Source organism: Orbicella faveolata, unplaced genomic scaffold, assembly GCF_042242905.1.
Source record: "Orbicella faveolata isolate gen_17 unplaced genomic scaffold, um_ofav_v1 contig_25, whole genome shotgun sequence".
NCBI lineage: Eukaryota > Metazoa > Cnidaria > Anthozoa > Scleractinia > Merulinidae > Orbicella > Orbicella faveolata.
The window spans coordinates 24,034,005-24,050,336 of record NW_028301553.1 but is presented as its reverse complement, the minus strand read 5'-3'; the positions used below and the strand labels follow the sequence as shown (position 1 = coordinate 24,050,336).

The window sequence follows — 16,332 nt, the reverse complement described above, 5'->3', positions numbered from 1 at the left end:
GCAGGTTGACCCCGGGCGCGAGTTCATGGGCGCTGTCAGGAAAGAGATGGACAAGCACAAAACCTTTATCCGGCGCGGGCGCGTTGACATTCACCGCGACCAGGCCATTGTCGAACGTTTCAACCGCACCCTGGCTGAGCGCTTGTTCGGCCGCCAGTACGCCGTGGAAATGCGACTCCCTGAGGGGCAGCGGTCCACTGCCTGGGTGAAAATACTTCCTGAAGTTGTTTCGGCTTTGAACAACGAGGTGACAAGCCTTATCGGCAAGAAACCCGCCGTCGCCATCAAAGAAAAATCTGTTTACGCAAGGCCCTCGACACCTTACTCAAAGCCTTTCGGGAAAAACGAAAACTTACTCCCCTCTCTTGTCCAAGTTCGTTATCTCTACCAGCTCGGCGAGCTTGAAGGGTGCGTGAAAAGAGCCACACACCCCATCTGGTCTTTGAAAGTTTACAACGTTGAAAGGTCTTTCATCAAACCGGATCAACCCGTTCTCTAGTATCTGCGCGACGGTCCCAAGCGCGGCTTCCTGCGTGAAGAGCTTCTCGTTGTCCCTCCAAAAACTACTCTTCCTCCGGCTGACGTGAACTAAAGGTGGAATTCGATTGGTTCGGTATGTATCCCGTCGGGCAGCACCCACCGCTTGTCGTAATAAACGCTCAGCCCCAGCTTCTGCTGCTCGTAAGTGACCATGTGTCCGTCCCGCATCCTGAAACCTCTGTTGGTCGCCATATCCTTGCAGCCTTCCAGCGCTTCCTCGAACCGCTGCCACGTCAGCTCGTTCTGCGTTTTCGACATCCCCTTCGTGCTAAACTTCTTTCTTTCACCCCTCTCTCCAGCGTCGGCGTAATAACACTTCGAGCAGAGTGCGATCATCCGGCGGCCCTCAAACTCAAGCTTGAAGAGGCCTGGGATGCGCCCGCTCCACTTGTCCCAAGCAGCCACTGATTTTTTTCCGCCTCGAATTCTACTTTCAACTCTGGCCGGACAATGTCTTCGAGCCGCTCGCCGGAGATTGCCATGTAGTTGCTGTATGTGTCCATCTGGATCAGCTCGAAATCTCTTTTGTCAACGTACCTGTCGAGAAAGTCGTAGTAGAATTCCAGCATCCGCAGCTTCGCCAGCTGATAGACAGCGATTCCAATCTGGAACGGCCGTCTGATTGTAATCCGGGGCTTACGGCTTTCCAGCTCGTAGGCCTGCCCGATCTCGTCGAGGTCTTCGAAATACGCGCTCCGCAGCGCTCTGTCGACAACCTTCTCGTCTTTCGTGTATATCACGTTCGTTTGCCGCTCCAGCGCTTCGATCAGTTTCCCGTAAGCGCTGTTTCCGAGGAGTTTGAACACTTCTGCGAGCAGCGCCTTGCTGTTGTCCGCGTCTCCTGTCCGGCACGCCTCCGTCACCTGATCCACGAACCAGGTAAAGATCTTGCCCGATTGGTAGTCGATTGTTCTGTGAATCTTCGTGACTACCGCCCCGTGGTTCACGTACCACAACAGCAGAGGGGCGTACACCAGCAGTCGTTCTGCGGACAGCGCCCCCACAAGCTTTCTCCCGTCTCCGCGCTGTCTGCCTGTTCTTGCCAAGTACTCTTCCATATGTTTCGGCACAGCTTTGGCGGGAACGCGTTTGTTGTAGAAGAAAGGGCACATCTCCTCAAACTTTGGGCGCAAGGGGTTCTGAATCTCTATATCGACTTCGGCGAAGCCGAACCACTCCCCGGCTTTCAACCGGCGAATCAGAACCACCGCCGCCTCCGCTTGGAACTCGTCGTCATAGTGCTTGACCCTTTCCTTCCCGCAAGGCATTTCTCTGAGCATGGTCGAAGGGTAAAGAGCGTTTGCGTCTAGACCGAGAATCTTTTTGCAAAGACGCGGTTCATCGCTTTGGTGGGACCTTATCCGTGCCACGCCAACCTCGTACCGTCTTGTGAAGACCAGGCTCGGCCCCCCGACAACAGCTTCTTTGAGCATTTCGTAAGCCTCTCTGCCCGGGCTGTAAAGGTCTGCGCCGCGCTCGACCGCCCCACGGAGCAAATAGTGCAAACTCACCCCTGGCATGCTCACCGCGTCTTTCAGAATGTCGATACCCTTTTCGGTGTAAAAGCTTTTCATCTTTTCGATCTTCTCGAGGCCGGGAGCCACATCAAGATTGTTGTAATAACGCAGCCAGTCTGCGAAGGTCTGCATCCCCTTTTCTTTGAGCACCCGCTGGCACCCCTCCCACTCTTTCCTTGTGAGAACCTATCCGCCCTTTAGCTTCAAATACCAGGCCTCCTATTTTGGGAGCCCGCGGAAATCAAGCTTTTCGGGTGTGTCGAACCATTCGTAGGGAAACCAGGATTTCACCGACGTGCTTCCGTAGGCTTTCACCCATTTGTCGTAGCTCGTCCCCGGGCCAAGGTAGTTGATGATATCAAGGAAACGGGCCCCCCAGGTGAGCAGGAACATAGTTTTGTTCCCCTTCTTGGCCACTCTGACTTTTTTGATACTTCGGCAAGAGTGCTGGCGAAGTGGTTTTTGATCAGATTCAGGTCGTAAGATCCTGAGTTGAAGCCCACGACAGGAACTTGGTTGCACCATTCAGAGATCTTTCGCTGTTGTTCTTTCGGCAGCAGGCGCATGTCTTCTGGCACAAACTCCGCTCGCACCTGGTCCTGGATGTTTTTCTCGCGTCTCTCCAGCTCTTTCATGAACTTGGGTACCAGCTTCGCGGGGTTTCTTTCGCAGATGTGGGTGGGCACCCTTTCAAGAGTGTCCCCAACGCTCACAGAGATCGGTACGTGCGCGTTTTCTATCGTTAACGCTCCTGTCCGCTCTTTCCGATAGTTTATGTCGCCGTATGACTCGAAATCATACAAGATCGCGTGCGGGTTAGTTTTCGTTTGCTTCCTCGGGAGTTCCCCCTTAAGATAACCAACTTCGCAAGACCAGGCCTCGATTACTTCGTAGCCGCGCTCCCGCAGAAATGCTGTATGGTTCAGAGTGGCTTGGTACAGCTCTTCACAAGTTTTCCCGCGAACAGGCCTTTCTTCTCGATGCGGGAAACATTTTGGGCATCCGTGGAAGGGGCAGCCGTGGTATTGGAATACCGTCCTCGTTTCGTGGTTGTAGCCGTCAACAGGCGAGACCTTCATTGCTCCGCCTTCTCGCGGAAGCCATCTCTCGCCCCCATGCCCGCACATTGCGTGGTGGATGTTGATGCCCCGTTGCTTCGCTTCTCGCTCCAGCCAAAGCAGCGCTTGTCTGGATGCTTTGCTGTTTGGGTACATCACTCTCTCGAAAGCTGTCTGCGAGGCTTCCACTTTTGTCCCCGGGCAATGTATTACCGTTTTTCCCGCGCCGCAGGTTTGGTGATGCGGTTGTAGATTGCAAACTTTTGTGAATCTCTGCCCGCAATGCGTGCATGCATAGATTTTCGCCAACTTTGCGGTGTCTTTTATCAAGAAAGCGTGGCCTTCGTAGACACCTATCGTCAAAATGTTTTTGAGCTTGGGGTTCGGGTTTATTCTGAAGAGCCAAACCACTTCTCCGTCTTCCAGACGCTCAGGCTCGTAGGCGCGAATTCCAAGCCAAGATGAGACCGGTGAGCCCTCATTCAGATGGGCTTCGACCTTTTCCAACTCATCAAGAGACGTTTTTGCGAAGTTTTCTGGAATGGTATTGAGTTTGTAGAAACTCTGGGCGAGACTTCGGGCTTCTTTTGTGCAACGGTCTGTGCGCGCCCCTTGGTACACAGCGATGCACCGCCATAGGCACAGGTTGTCGTTATACGTGTCCAACGCCGCCATCGCCCGGCTATGGGCAAGGTTGCGCAGCCAGTCAGGCAAAGGCCCTGTTCCCACCAAAGGCTGCCTGTCAAGCACAACCTTTAGGTCAACGTTGAAAAAGGCTTCAAACACCCACTTTGTGTGGGGCCTTTCGGCTCTTTCGAGGTCAAGACGCAGTTCTTCCTGGCGGCTAAGCCATTTTCCCGCGTCTTCCTGTTTGTTGAACCAGGTTGAGCCCTTGGGGTTCGAGTAGTACACAATCACCGTTCCATCCTCAATGTTGCGCAACTGATACGAGAAAACATGTCTCAGATAAAACGACGTGCTTACTTTTTCACGTATCCTCTCCATAAATTTTGGTTCGAGATTTCTCTCCAGACCTTTGATGAAGCGCCATTGAATGAAACGCCGGCCTTTACTCTCGCCGGCGTAATCATCGAAGAGCGCTTTCGTGGTCTTGGCCGAGGGGGTGTAAAAGAGAACGATCGCCGCCACGTTCTCCCGGAAGGAGGCTGTAATGCCGGTCATCTTCTGGGTCAGCACCCAAACGCTGATGTCCATATGCCGGGCAGAAAAGGCGAGATTCACCAGCTCGCCAGTGCGCCCTTTCACGTCTTTGGAGGCTGTGCAGTCATCGAGGATTATGAGCGTGTTGGTGCCCACGAAAAGCCATCTCACGATCTTCAACCACATTTCCACGTCATGCTGCTCGCATACTATCACATCCATTCTTGGATCCTTTTCACCAATTCTGTGGTAGGTCTTGTTGTGCGCGAATGTCGGGCAGATGAGTACGATGTAGTCGAACTTGAAGCGGAAAGTGCCGTAGATCTGATCCACCACAAACTTTGATTTGCCTGAATTGGTCGGCCCCACGATGAGAGCGTTGAATGGAATCTTGCCTGGGTCCATGTTATATTAAAACTGTACAGATTCCAGCTCTCTGTCTAAAAGGTTGAACTGGGAGTCGGAGATGACGAATACGTGGCATTTCACGTCATCTGAGCCTTGGGCTTTCCGCTCAATTTCCAGCTGGACCCCGTCCGTACTGTTCACAATCCGCGTGCCGCTGCCGTGCATTTCTTGGTGCGGCATGGAGCGCATGTCAATCACAAGCCCGAACTTATCAGCGGTGTAAAACTTCTCATATCCATGTGCTCGGTTTTATTTTTTTTCTTTCAGGAACAGGTTGCGGGCCTCTTCCCGCATGTCCTTGCCTTCGATGCCGTTATTGTAAAGTATGTTGGGCGCGCCGTTGACCGTTACGCTGACTTTCGACAGATCCGGGAAGATGAATTTTTCTGAATCTCTGGCGCCCGCAGTATACGGCTCTACAAACAGGAGGAGGAGGGCTTTGAGCGACCTTCTCTGGGCGTTGACTTCGATGTTGATCCTCGTGTCAGAGCCTTTTTTGAAGGCCACCTCTTTGTCATGCATCACGTGGTCGAAAGTGAACTTTTTGCCGCTGGAGTAAACGCTGCTCGCCTCGTCTGCCAGAGTCTTGCTGCGGATCATTTTGTACTCGAGCTGGATGTTTTTCAGCTTGTATTTCAGCTGGGTTGTGTCGGAGCCCATGACCACGTGTTTTGCTTCAGCAAGTTTCACTTCGAACGTGAGGTCGTTGTAAAGGGCCTGGGGGTAGAAAACGCCATGGTTGGTCGAGATTTTCCGTAAACCTCGTCCAGCTTTTTTTCAGCGTCGACGCCCGAGGTTTTCTTGTCTCCCGCGTCCGAGCGGATCTTGCATAGATCCTCGCTCTGAATCTCTTCGAGAATCCTGTTGTCGCGTTCTTCCTGCGAAAGAAAAAGGTCTTCGAAAGTTTTGTAGATGTCATACCCAACCGTGTCTTGCGGGATAGTTCCCGCAAACTTCACGACCAACCTGTCGACGAGCGCCCGCGTGACGTTCTGAACAAGGAAGTTGTTGGCGTGCCCTCCAGAAAGGTCGATGTCAAAGACAAGCGCCAGCGAGCCCGGCACCAGAACCTCGTTATCGTTCAGCTTGGGCAAGGAAACATACAGCGTGTTGCCGGGGTTGGCTTCAGAGGGGGTAAAGGTGATCCGATTGACCTCGCGCTTGGCCTGCATTCCGTGCAATGTCTTTTTGTTGTAACTTGGGCGAAGGTTCTCTGGAACTGACATTGTATTATACGCCGGCGATTATTTTCTAATTTAAAAAATAACGGCTTGAAATACATTGCTATGGTGGAAGGCGGCGGCGAATTTGGCTACAAAGACCAGGACCTTGACAATGAGGTTGACCACGAGGATGCCGATGATGAGAAACAAGAGGTTGAGAGAACCCAACCTTTTCAGCCAGGCGCGGCATCCACTCCCTACCAACCTGGCGACCCCTACCAAGTGGGTGAAAAAACGGAAATGCGTACTATGCATCACGAGCAGTCCGGCCTGCCTGACACTTCTTACGCCGAGACATCATTTATTAATTTAGAAGATATCCCTTTGCTCGAGCCTTTTACACATTCCGATGACAAACCAGCCTTGCTTGAAAGGGCAAAAGAAAAAATCAGAAGATGGCGCCCGAATGTTAAATTCGGTAAAATAGACCCAATTGCTTTCAGCAAAAAATCAGGTAAAGAAACTGAGATTTTTTCCTTGGGGCCAAAGAGTGGTGAGTCCAAAATTTTCCTGAGTGGCGAAAAGGGTTTACAAAAATCTTTCATAGACAAATTCTCAACAGCTCTGGGGCCAAGAGCTGAAGACATCATAGCTGAAGACCGCGACACCATCAGAGAAATGAAACAAAAGAAGTGGAAAATATTAGACGTAAAATCGAGCAAACTAATGCTAAGATTGATTGCATTCAGGATAAAGAAGGTTCGAATCTTGAAAGTGAAGCAGAGCTGCGTAGGCTGAAAGAACTGAATAAGAACTATCAAAGCGATCTTAAAAACAAGAAAAAAGAGTTGGACTCGCTTACAAAAAAAGCAAGAAACGTAGAAAAAGAAAAAACCAAGGTTGACAGACTCAGGGCCAGCCTCGCTGCAAAAGAAAGTGAAACAAACGCCATGGAAGAAAGGCTCAACCAAACAAAACCGTTGGACGACTTGAAAGAGCGGGAAAGCGAGCTGCAGCGCCAAAACGAGGAAGACCAGGCAATCATCCAAGATGAGAATGCCTCGTCCTCCGAAAAAGAAGATGCAATAGAGAGGGTGGCAGAAAGAAACGAGGAGCTCGCGCGTTTGCAAACTCATATCGCGGAAAGGGAAAGGGGGCGGACTCTCTTGGAAAGGGTCAAAGAGATCTTCAAAAAATATGGAGTGACGGTAACAGCAATATTTCTTGCTACAGGGACCACAATCGGAGCTGTCATCGGGGCCCTCACCAGAGGTTTGAAAGCCACCGGCAAAGCTTTGGGAAATGGCCTCAAAGATATTGCCGCGAAACTTGGTTCTCTGCTGCCCGGGCTGATTGGCTTGATTGTGAGCTTCCTTTTCAAAGCTGCGGGCCAAGCCATCCGGTTTGTGGCCGAGCATACCTGGCTGCTTATTCTTGCCGTGGTGGTATTTTTGTTCGAACAATATTTTAAGAAGCAGCGTTAACTTTACCGCCAAGCCATGAACAGCAAAGCCGATAATCCAACTACACCGACAATTACCGCCGTTTTGTAAATTTCGCGTTGCAGTGTTTTATCTGGAGCCTTGGGCTCTATTTTTTCTGCCGTCGGCTATGCTTGCTGAGTTTTGGTCGAAGTTGGTTTCCTTGATTCGGCTGTTGCGGCTTTGTGTATCAGGTTTGACGGAGGGCTGTTGGGAGGGTTAATTTTTGACGGGCCGCCTGCCATTAGTTTGAGCGCAGCTTTTTTTGTGTCCGGGTTTACCTCGTTGCTCACCCCAAGTTTCATCCCCGAGACCGCCTGTTTCAGCTTATTGCTGTAACCGATTGTGCTTTGGGTGTTGATTATCATTTGCGCGGGCATTAGCCAGGCCATGGGGGCTACAGCTAGATTGAGCCTGACCTTCGCTTGATCCACCGAGAGCTGGTACCTTTGCACGCTCGCGGCCAGGTCAGGCTGTCTGATCGCGTCTTCCACCAGAACAAGAAACTCACTCTGGGCTTCTCTCGCGCGGCCACCCGAGCCGAGAATGCTGCTGCGGACGTTGACTTGCGCGCCCAGGATGCAATAAACGAAAGCCTCGATTGACTGATTTATTCGCGCCAAGCCCGCCTGCCTCAAACCTGATGCTGTGTTTGGCGCGAACCAGTCCGCTTGGGCATAAGAAACGGCCCCCGGCTCGATGTAATAAATCAGGTTCCCTTTTATCGCTTTCCCACCTTCATCGCTGAATTTGTTCCATCCCGGGTATTTATGGTCAGTTTTGGTCGCGCCTGACGCGTACACGTAAATACTTCCTAGACCGTGGTTTTCACCGTGCGTGTAGCGGAAATCGCTCGAGGGGTCTATACCGAACTCGTTGCATAGCCTTTTGTACGAAGCGACGTCATAATGTTTGTTCATTTGGCTGAACGGCGGGTCTCCGGGCAAAGCGCTTATGCTCTGAATACCTCCTAGCTGGTACAAAATCCGCCTGACCGTGAAATACACGTGGAATTTGTAGAAAGCTCTTATCTGCGGGAGGAGATCCATCCCGTTGTCAAAGATTTCTCGAGAAACTCCACACCCCTGTGTCGCGCAGAAAACCGCAAAGTTGAGCTTTTGCGGCCAATATTTCATGTCAGGCCCTCCTAACCAGTGTTTTGATTCGGTTCCAGACGAGTGCCTCAGTTTGGTTTTTTGAAATATTTCTCGGAATTTTGTCGTGAAATATTGGTCAGGCGTGACATAGATTTTGATTGCGTCGTTGAATATTTTTTTCAAGCTTGGTGCTTTGCCGTCGAAAGGTTCCGCGAGGATGGGCAGAGAAACTTTTGAACCAAGTGGCGACAATTGATGAGGAAAAACCCCGCTGTCTCCCAAACCGAGCGCTTTTTTCATTTCCGCGCTCCAATACCGCCTGTCTGAGCCGAAGACGCTTTGTAACGAGCCTTCGCTTTCTTTGAAAAACACCTCGGCGGTTGCGTGGTTTTTCTCGTCGATTCTTTCTTGCGAAATGAACCGGCTTTTGTCCGCTTTGGGGAAGTGGTTTAAAAAGTTTTTCCACGCCTTTTCCTTGGCGACTGCCGCTTCTATCACAAGCTCGGGATTTTTCCACACATTCGGCATTGTATTTGAACACAATTTTGTTTGTTGAATATAAAATGGTTGTTCTCACTATTGTCACACAAGAGAACGGAGGGACTATCTATTTTGAAGAGCCGATACCAAAAGTACATTTCATGAAACTCATTTCTTGTAGTTTATTCAACAGCTGGGACAATTTGAAAAAAAGAGGAACAGCAACCTTGACTGACTCCGCCACCGCTATTTTCTTACCAGGGCATTACACTTTAGAAAGCTTGGCAGAAAAAATAGCCCGTATGTTCACCAAAATCGGCTATAATCTGGAAACTAAAATGAATAAACCTCGTGGCATGCTTCAAATCAAAAATACAGGGTTGAAGGAAGTTGTTCTTGACACAAATTTATCGAATTTTCTTGGTGTTAAGCCGAAGTTGACCATTAAAACACTCGTAAAAAAGCTTACATCTCCAACGACATATTTCATTCATTGTGATTTGATCGACACAGGACAGAATCTGTTCAACGGCAAAAAGTCAGATGTCTTAGCCCTGCTTGATGTGAAAGGTAAGCCTTTTGAAAAGGTAAGCTACCAGGGTTCTCCGCAACATGTTTTGCGAGACTGCTCTACAAACGAGTTTATAAATAGCATCACCATTAGTGTCAAAGATGAGAATGGCGAACTCTTTGATTTCAAGGGCTTCCCGCTTCTTTTTGAATTGGAGTTAAATTAAATTTCTTTACATATACAATGTCTTCGGCAAATGTGTTACCTTCCGCTCCTCCTACCGAGAATAAGAGAAGAAGCTATCCAAGCCTTCCCGAAACAACAAATGCCGAGAATTTCCGGCTAACTGAGATAAGTAGAATTGAAAAAGAAATCTCTGCTGAGGTCGAGCATTACAGGCTTGTGTTGAAAAAATATAAAAAAGCCCGGAAAGCGCTTCACTATTCCCTGGTTGGCCTTGGTGCCGTCACGGCAGCTCTGTCTTCTGGGGCCGTTGCAACATCACTCACTGGGGTTGGAATTGTTGTCGGCGCGCCTGTTGCCGGGATAGCGGCTTTATCTGGCACAGTTTCCACTGGCCTATCCGTTGTCAACAAGAAGCTTGAACGCAAAGTTAATAAGCACTCGAAAATCCATTCTCTGGCTATCGGGAAACATGACTCGATAAACCTCTCCGTCTCACAAGCTCTGAATGATAATCGCGTTTCTGACACGGAGTTTCAACTGATCACAGGTGAAATCCAGAAATATCGCCATCTTAAAGAGGCTTTACGCTCAAACTTTGCGCGAATACAAACGAATCCAATCCAGCCAGATATTGAAGAAATAAGAAACCAGGTTCGAGCCCAGTTTCGGGAAGAATATAGAAAAAAAACTTGCGGATTGAAGCACAAATTTGAACTAAATTTCGAGCGAAAAAAACACAAAACTATCTCTTAGTCTTATAAACAACAGATGATTGTTTTACACCGCGGCAGACTTAAACCGAACTGAACCCCTCCCCTTCGAACTGATTTTTAGAAACAGACGGTTCTGTTTGCATATTAGAAAAACATGCTCGTCTGCTTCCACTTGATTGCGCTTCTCGCCCACGAGTGTTTCACACCTGAGCGGCAAAAAGAGGCTCGTGATATTACGCGCGAGGTCGTCGCTGCTATGGTTGAGGCGGATGCTGATGATGTTTTTCACTAACTCTCCGCACCATGAAGGAACCACTCGTGCCAATTGTAACCATTCCAGGAGCATATTTCTAAAAAAATTGTTGTAATCGATGTCTTCTTCTATGAGAAGTTTTGGCTCCTTCGGCGGGCTTACTGAGGGTTTATGAATAGTTCCCTCCATTTCGAAACAGGGGAAACAACAACCCTCGAAATAACAGTCCGGATATTCAACGCAAATTACCATTCGCACAATTTGCTGCTTGAATTCACAGAATGGTAGTTTTAAAATATTCTCGTGTACCTTGTCCCACCCCATTTCCTTTTTTTCCTTTATTTTGGTTTCAATATACTCCTTGAGAATCATCTCACGGAGCTCTGGAGGGAGGCGTTGAATGACCTCGGAAAGTTGACAGCTTTCTTTCCGGCCCCGCATCAGCCACGCGCACTTGTTTGTTGCTCGAGGCATTGCTGCTCGGGCGGTATAACAGCGGGCTCGCTTGTTTCTAATTGGTGGCTCTCCCTCCCTCCCCGTTGTTGTAAGTAGTATATAGGGAGTCACCGAACCTCACAAGCTCGGTTCGGACAGACTTAAAGCTGGGGGTTGTAAAACGGCTAAACGCTCCTTCCTCTGCGAAATGGTATTTGTGTGACTCCCTATATATTACTGTTCAATTAGTTGATTGTTTGGATCATATTCATGATAAATTGCCTAAGTTATAGCATTACGGGTCATTTAGTTTATATGATATGATGGAAGCATGTCTGAGGCATTGGGCCTCAACAGAGGCGTGAAATAAGGCTCTGCGCTGGTTCCAACACTCTTTAATATCTCTTTTTCTGTCCTTCTGAAACCCTCTTATAGGTCAGCTGATGAAGGGATCCTGTTTGCGTGTTCAATATGACGGGAAGGTCTTCAACCCTGCACGCCTCGGAGCAAAAACTAAAGTTCACAAAGTAAAAAGAAGAAAACGGGGACCGCTTTACCGAAAGCTATTACTAGCTTTAAACTAAACGACACTTGCAGTGCTTAGTTTCCATATGAGGAAATCTTTGTTTACAATATTTCCCTTATTAAGATAAGCGTTTCAGTTTCTAAGCAAGGTACAAAACATATCAGTTCTGAAAACTGAAAGGGCGAGCATCATTCACTGCTTTAAGAAATCTGTTTCCATATCGGGAAATCTTTGTTTATAATATTTCCCTTATTAGCATAAGCGTTTCAGTTTCTGAACAAGCTACAAAAAATTTCAGTTCTGAAAATTGAAAGGGCTAACAACATTCACTGCCCCAAGGAATCTGATCCAGATACTGAATGCCTTTTGTGCGAAGCGGGTGTAAAAACTCAAAATTTTACAAGGAACGAATGACTACCACACTAACACTTTTACCACGTAGACATTTTGTGGTTTTTGAAATCCAGTTTCTCTTTGAATACTGCATGGAACGTCTGGAGTCAATTCATAGCCAGCATGATGCCTTCTCGGTGCAACTTCGTATGTTAACGAGCAAACAATGACGTCAGCAACGGTCGCTTTACTAAATCGCTGTTATCCCAAGCGTAGCATTTTAATAAAGTTACTACATTGCAAAACAACCCTGCGACAAATAGTTATTCATTAATGTAATAATGAGTAATGGCATCCATCTTCTCGTGCAACGTCTTCTATAGCTAGGTCTCCCTGGATTTCCAAACAAACTAATTATATCCGAAACGAAACAAATTTCTCTTGAAAATAGCTCCTTTTTAGAACTAAGATAAGGGAAGGGCTCCAGATGGCGAACAAATAATGCCATATTTGGTCACATGAGTCAAACGCTCTATAAATGTAACCTGATGTTATTATTTAAATAGATTCAAATCTATTGCTCTGTTAACCAAATGTGGCCATAAAATAAATGTGACACTGCCATAAAAGGAGGTTTCGAAACCACAAAAATGAAACTGCTTGATTAAGCTTCAACTGTTCTTAATCTGCATATTTGTTCGACATCCGGGAAGATCTCTAGCTATAGCTTTCGCTGCAAACAAGCTCCGTGATACGTTAAAAAAGATGTCTCCCACCTTGTTCAAGATTATTGCTTGGATTTTGACCATAACAACGTTGTTTGGCAACGGTTTCATAATAATCATCATCGTCTCAAGAAAACGTCTGCGCTCAAGCAAGCTCAACTGGTTCATCATTTCTCTTGCTATCGCTGATTTCCTTGTGGGATTAAGTTTGTATCCTCCTCTGTTTTTCTGTGAGCGTTGGTTTTCCTGTCACACCAGCCTCATGAAATCATTTCGTTGGATCTTCATTTACTCATCAGTTTGTAATCTGTGTGCCATGACAGTCGACCGTTATCTTGGAATTACGTCGCCCATTTATCATCGAGCCAAAGTGTCTGAGAGAGTTGTGGTGATGTCGATAACGTTTTCTTGGCTTTTTCCAGCTGTTTTGCGTGGGGTTGTTTTCACTCCACTCTATTACGTTCGTAAACAAAAAGCATTAAAGTACGGCCTGCCTATACTGTTGGTCATCTTTGAAGCCCTTCCATGTCTGCTTATTTTATTTGCTGTTGTTCGCATAAGCATCATTGCTAAAAGGCAAAAATTACAGAACAGAGACAAATGGAAAGGAAGAGCCAATCAGACAAAGGATGAAAATCAACGCAGTTCCACCGCTCTGAGAATGATTCTGTTCGTTGCCTTCTTCTTCATTTTCTGCTATTTATTTGAAGTTTATTATGCCATCTGTGTAACATTTTCCACGTCATGTAAAGACACGGAAATCCTCCGGATAATTCAGCAGTTCTGCCTGATTGCTAACTCCGCGGTAAATCCGTTTGCATACGCCTACCTTAAAAGAGACATCAAAGAGGAAGTAATACGCACAGTATGCGTGCTCTGTAGAAAACGGAACTTAAAAATGAATGCTCAACCAAACACGGAGCCTGAGGTTCAAGCTGTTAATCTAGATGAGATTTTATAAGTGTCTTTAAGTCTTGTTGTAATACAATGATTCATGTAGTGATTAACAAACTTCAGATAAGAATAAAATCTTTTTTTAACAGTCCCTATATACTGCGGCTTGTTTTCTCTTTTCTTTTTTTTTTCTTTTTTTACCATTTCTTTCTTATTTATTTATTTAGTTTTTATTCTCGGGCTTGTTACTTACGGATCATCAAGCTAATTGACGTTCTCAAGACTACCAACATTGAGAATATCACACAAACGATTTGCTGGTACTCTTAGGTTCAAACCATTCATTTTATCTTAATAGAATTCTTAATATCTTGATTCTAAATCAAGGTCTATAAGGTAAAGAAAGGGCAAAGACATCTGTCATTAAAGCTATGGACAAACATGTTATAAACGATGTCAGTTTTGATAACTTAACTGACCGAGATCATCAAATTATGAATAAAGTTTAGGTTTTACAGGTTTTAAAAATGTTTTTCAAACTTAACTACATTCTAAATTTCTCAGTCTTGACTTGATGTGGCATGACATAATCATATAACCATTAACGAGATAAATATTTCTTCTGAGTGAGGTTAGAAAGTACCGACGCTTAAGCGAAGTGCAAGGTTTTACACCATGTCAAAGTGCGAATCTAGAACATAAAACTTTAAGCAACAGTGAAGGTGGCATCATTGCGATACAGGATGTTCAAATAAACTGGAAAAAATCAATAAACGCGCCCTTCGCTTTGTGACATATGACAAATCAACCACGTATGAGACACTACCTAAACAACTGAACGTGCTGTCTCAACATAATCAAAGAATAGTTTAAATAAAATGGCCACCGATGTTTATAAAATTGGCCATGGGTATAAAGTCCTCAAAGGTATTGGAGAGCTACGGAAAGAGCGATCAACTAATTACAGCGGAGCTCCAGCGGTCCGAAGGGCTGCAGGGAGGAGCCCCATTCCTTAGCAAATTTGGTAACTCGTCAAGCCTAGATAATTTGGTTATGACGTCGCCGTACGAGCGAGCGAGCGAGCGAACGCCGTCCGTACAGACTCTGGGGGAGGTGGAGAGGAGCCTCGCGGTAACACGAACGGGGGAACGGAAGAACGCCATCTTTTTTGGCGGGATTTTTAAAGAAAAGTAAACTATTTTTATTTCTATTTGGTTGATCTAACGTTTTTAAGATGGCGTTGCACTGATGCATAACGAGCCAGACGCTCTTAGCAACCAAAAAACAGACCTGGGATCCCGTGAAGATGTAGAACTTTTAGTCCTACAACTCCACGGGATATCCAGTGGCTTACAACATTCCAGTGTAATCATATCCCTGTCGGTGATCGTTTTTGTTTCACAAAACGTGTCAAGTTTTGCACGAATGTGTCATAATCCTAAAGTGTGAAATTATATTTACTGTAGCACAATTCCATCGTGTCAGAAAGATACAAAACATTTTAGTAGTCGACGATTCGGGAAATCGCGCGACTGATGTGAAAAATTTGGATTAAAAGAAAAAATAACGTTGAAACAATGTGTTTTCTAGGTTGGGTCGCAAACGCCAGTTTAAAACTTAGACTTTCTGATACATTTCTTACTCTTGTAAAGCTACGGAGTACGTATAGATGAAACGTTTTCGCTAATCTCAGTTATCACTGTTATTCAGTAAGCGAAGTGACTATGCCCAACAGCCCACAATTGCCCGAGAGTCAGAAATGTTCTCAGATATTCCACCGCCGGAAAGCCTGATTGAAACTTGTTTAGGGCATTCTCTGTATACATGTTTGTTGCTTAGCGATTCCAAAAATAATCTGAATTTTCTAGTATTCGAATTCGAAGATCATGTGCGCCGACACTTTGAAAATCAGTTAATGCTATGGCAGTCAGGAAATTATCTCAAAAATTATGACAAAGATCTCAACAGCAATAGAAATCTCGAGTACATAATGTATTTCTTTACGAGAAATGCCGCTTTGCCGCTATGACGATTTTGTTACATATCCCGAAGCACTCAGCAACTGTATTGCATGGACTTCAGCCTGGGTGAACCAAAAAGGATATGTAACATGTTCCTATAACGTCACGCACGACGGAAAAAATAACTATGACGATTTTGTTACATATCCCGAAGCACTCAGCAACTGTATTGCATGGACTTCAGTCTGGATGAACCAGAAAGGATATGTAACATGTTCCTATAATGTCACGCACGACGGAAAAATGACGATTTTGTTGTTGTTTTTGTTTCTTATAGTGTCACGCATTACTGAAAAATTATGTGGTTTTTGTAAAATATCCTGTAGCACTCGGTAACGTAGAAATACTACGAGGACGTTTGCGTGGGCAAACCAGAGCAGATATATAATATGTGGCTACATGGTGATTTTACTATATATCTGGATTCGTCTTTCAGAAAACTGGTGTGCACTGGACTTCAGTCTAGGGTCTAACCCACGAATGAAAATAGTGATTTAACATTTTAGTAGCTATCTAGTCCCCATACAATCTCAAAGCATGACAATGGGTGTAAGTTATGATATAAATGAAATATTAATCGGAAGACTTAACTTGGTGCGTTTGACTTGTTGAGTTTTGAAGCTGTTGTCTTGATTCGATGCTCTGGGAGGTTGGTCACGGGCAGCGCAAGCTGAAAACACTTTCTGGTTCTCTCCGTCGTTCTTGGACGAATAAATTCATGTATAAATCAATCGTGGCTGGCGGTTTCGTTTGGTTTTCAACAACTGTTTTATGGTTTAAGCGAAAACCAATCCAAATGTATAGTCAGGGCAGCTCCTTTGTTTCCCTTC

The 16,332-nt window shown here is 46.2% G+C and overlaps 1 protein-coding gene and 2 pseudogenes across 1 annotated transcript; 1 reads left to right on the top strand and 2 right to left on the bottom strand.

Moving 5' to 3' along the window:
* Positions 1-416: 416 nt before the first annotated feature.
* LOC149109567 (uncharacterized) lies at positions 417-2,665 on the bottom strand (annotated as a pseudogene).
* A 4,668-nt stretch (positions 2,666-7,333) lies between these two features.
* LOC149109566 (uncharacterized) lies at positions 7,334-9,010 on the bottom strand (annotated as a pseudogene).
* Positions 9,011-12,583: 3,573 nt separating this feature from the next.
* LOC149109565 (octopamine receptor beta-2R-like) lies at positions 12,584-14,155 on the top strand. The gene has a single exon (XM_089294371.1). It carries the CDS (start codon positions 12,628-12,630, stop codon positions 13,546-13,548), a length of 921 nt encoding a protein of 306 aa, XP_089150497.1. The 5' UTR covers positions 12,584-12,627; the 3' UTR covers positions 13,549-14,155.
* The last annotated feature ends 2,177 nt before the right edge of the window (positions 14,156-16,332 follow it).

What these genes read in the sequence shown, in the direction of transcription:
- LOC149109565 (XM_089294371.1), top strand. Translation starts at nt 12,628, where the DNA reads ATGTCTCCCACCTTGTTCAAGATTATTGCTTGGATTTTGACCATAACA.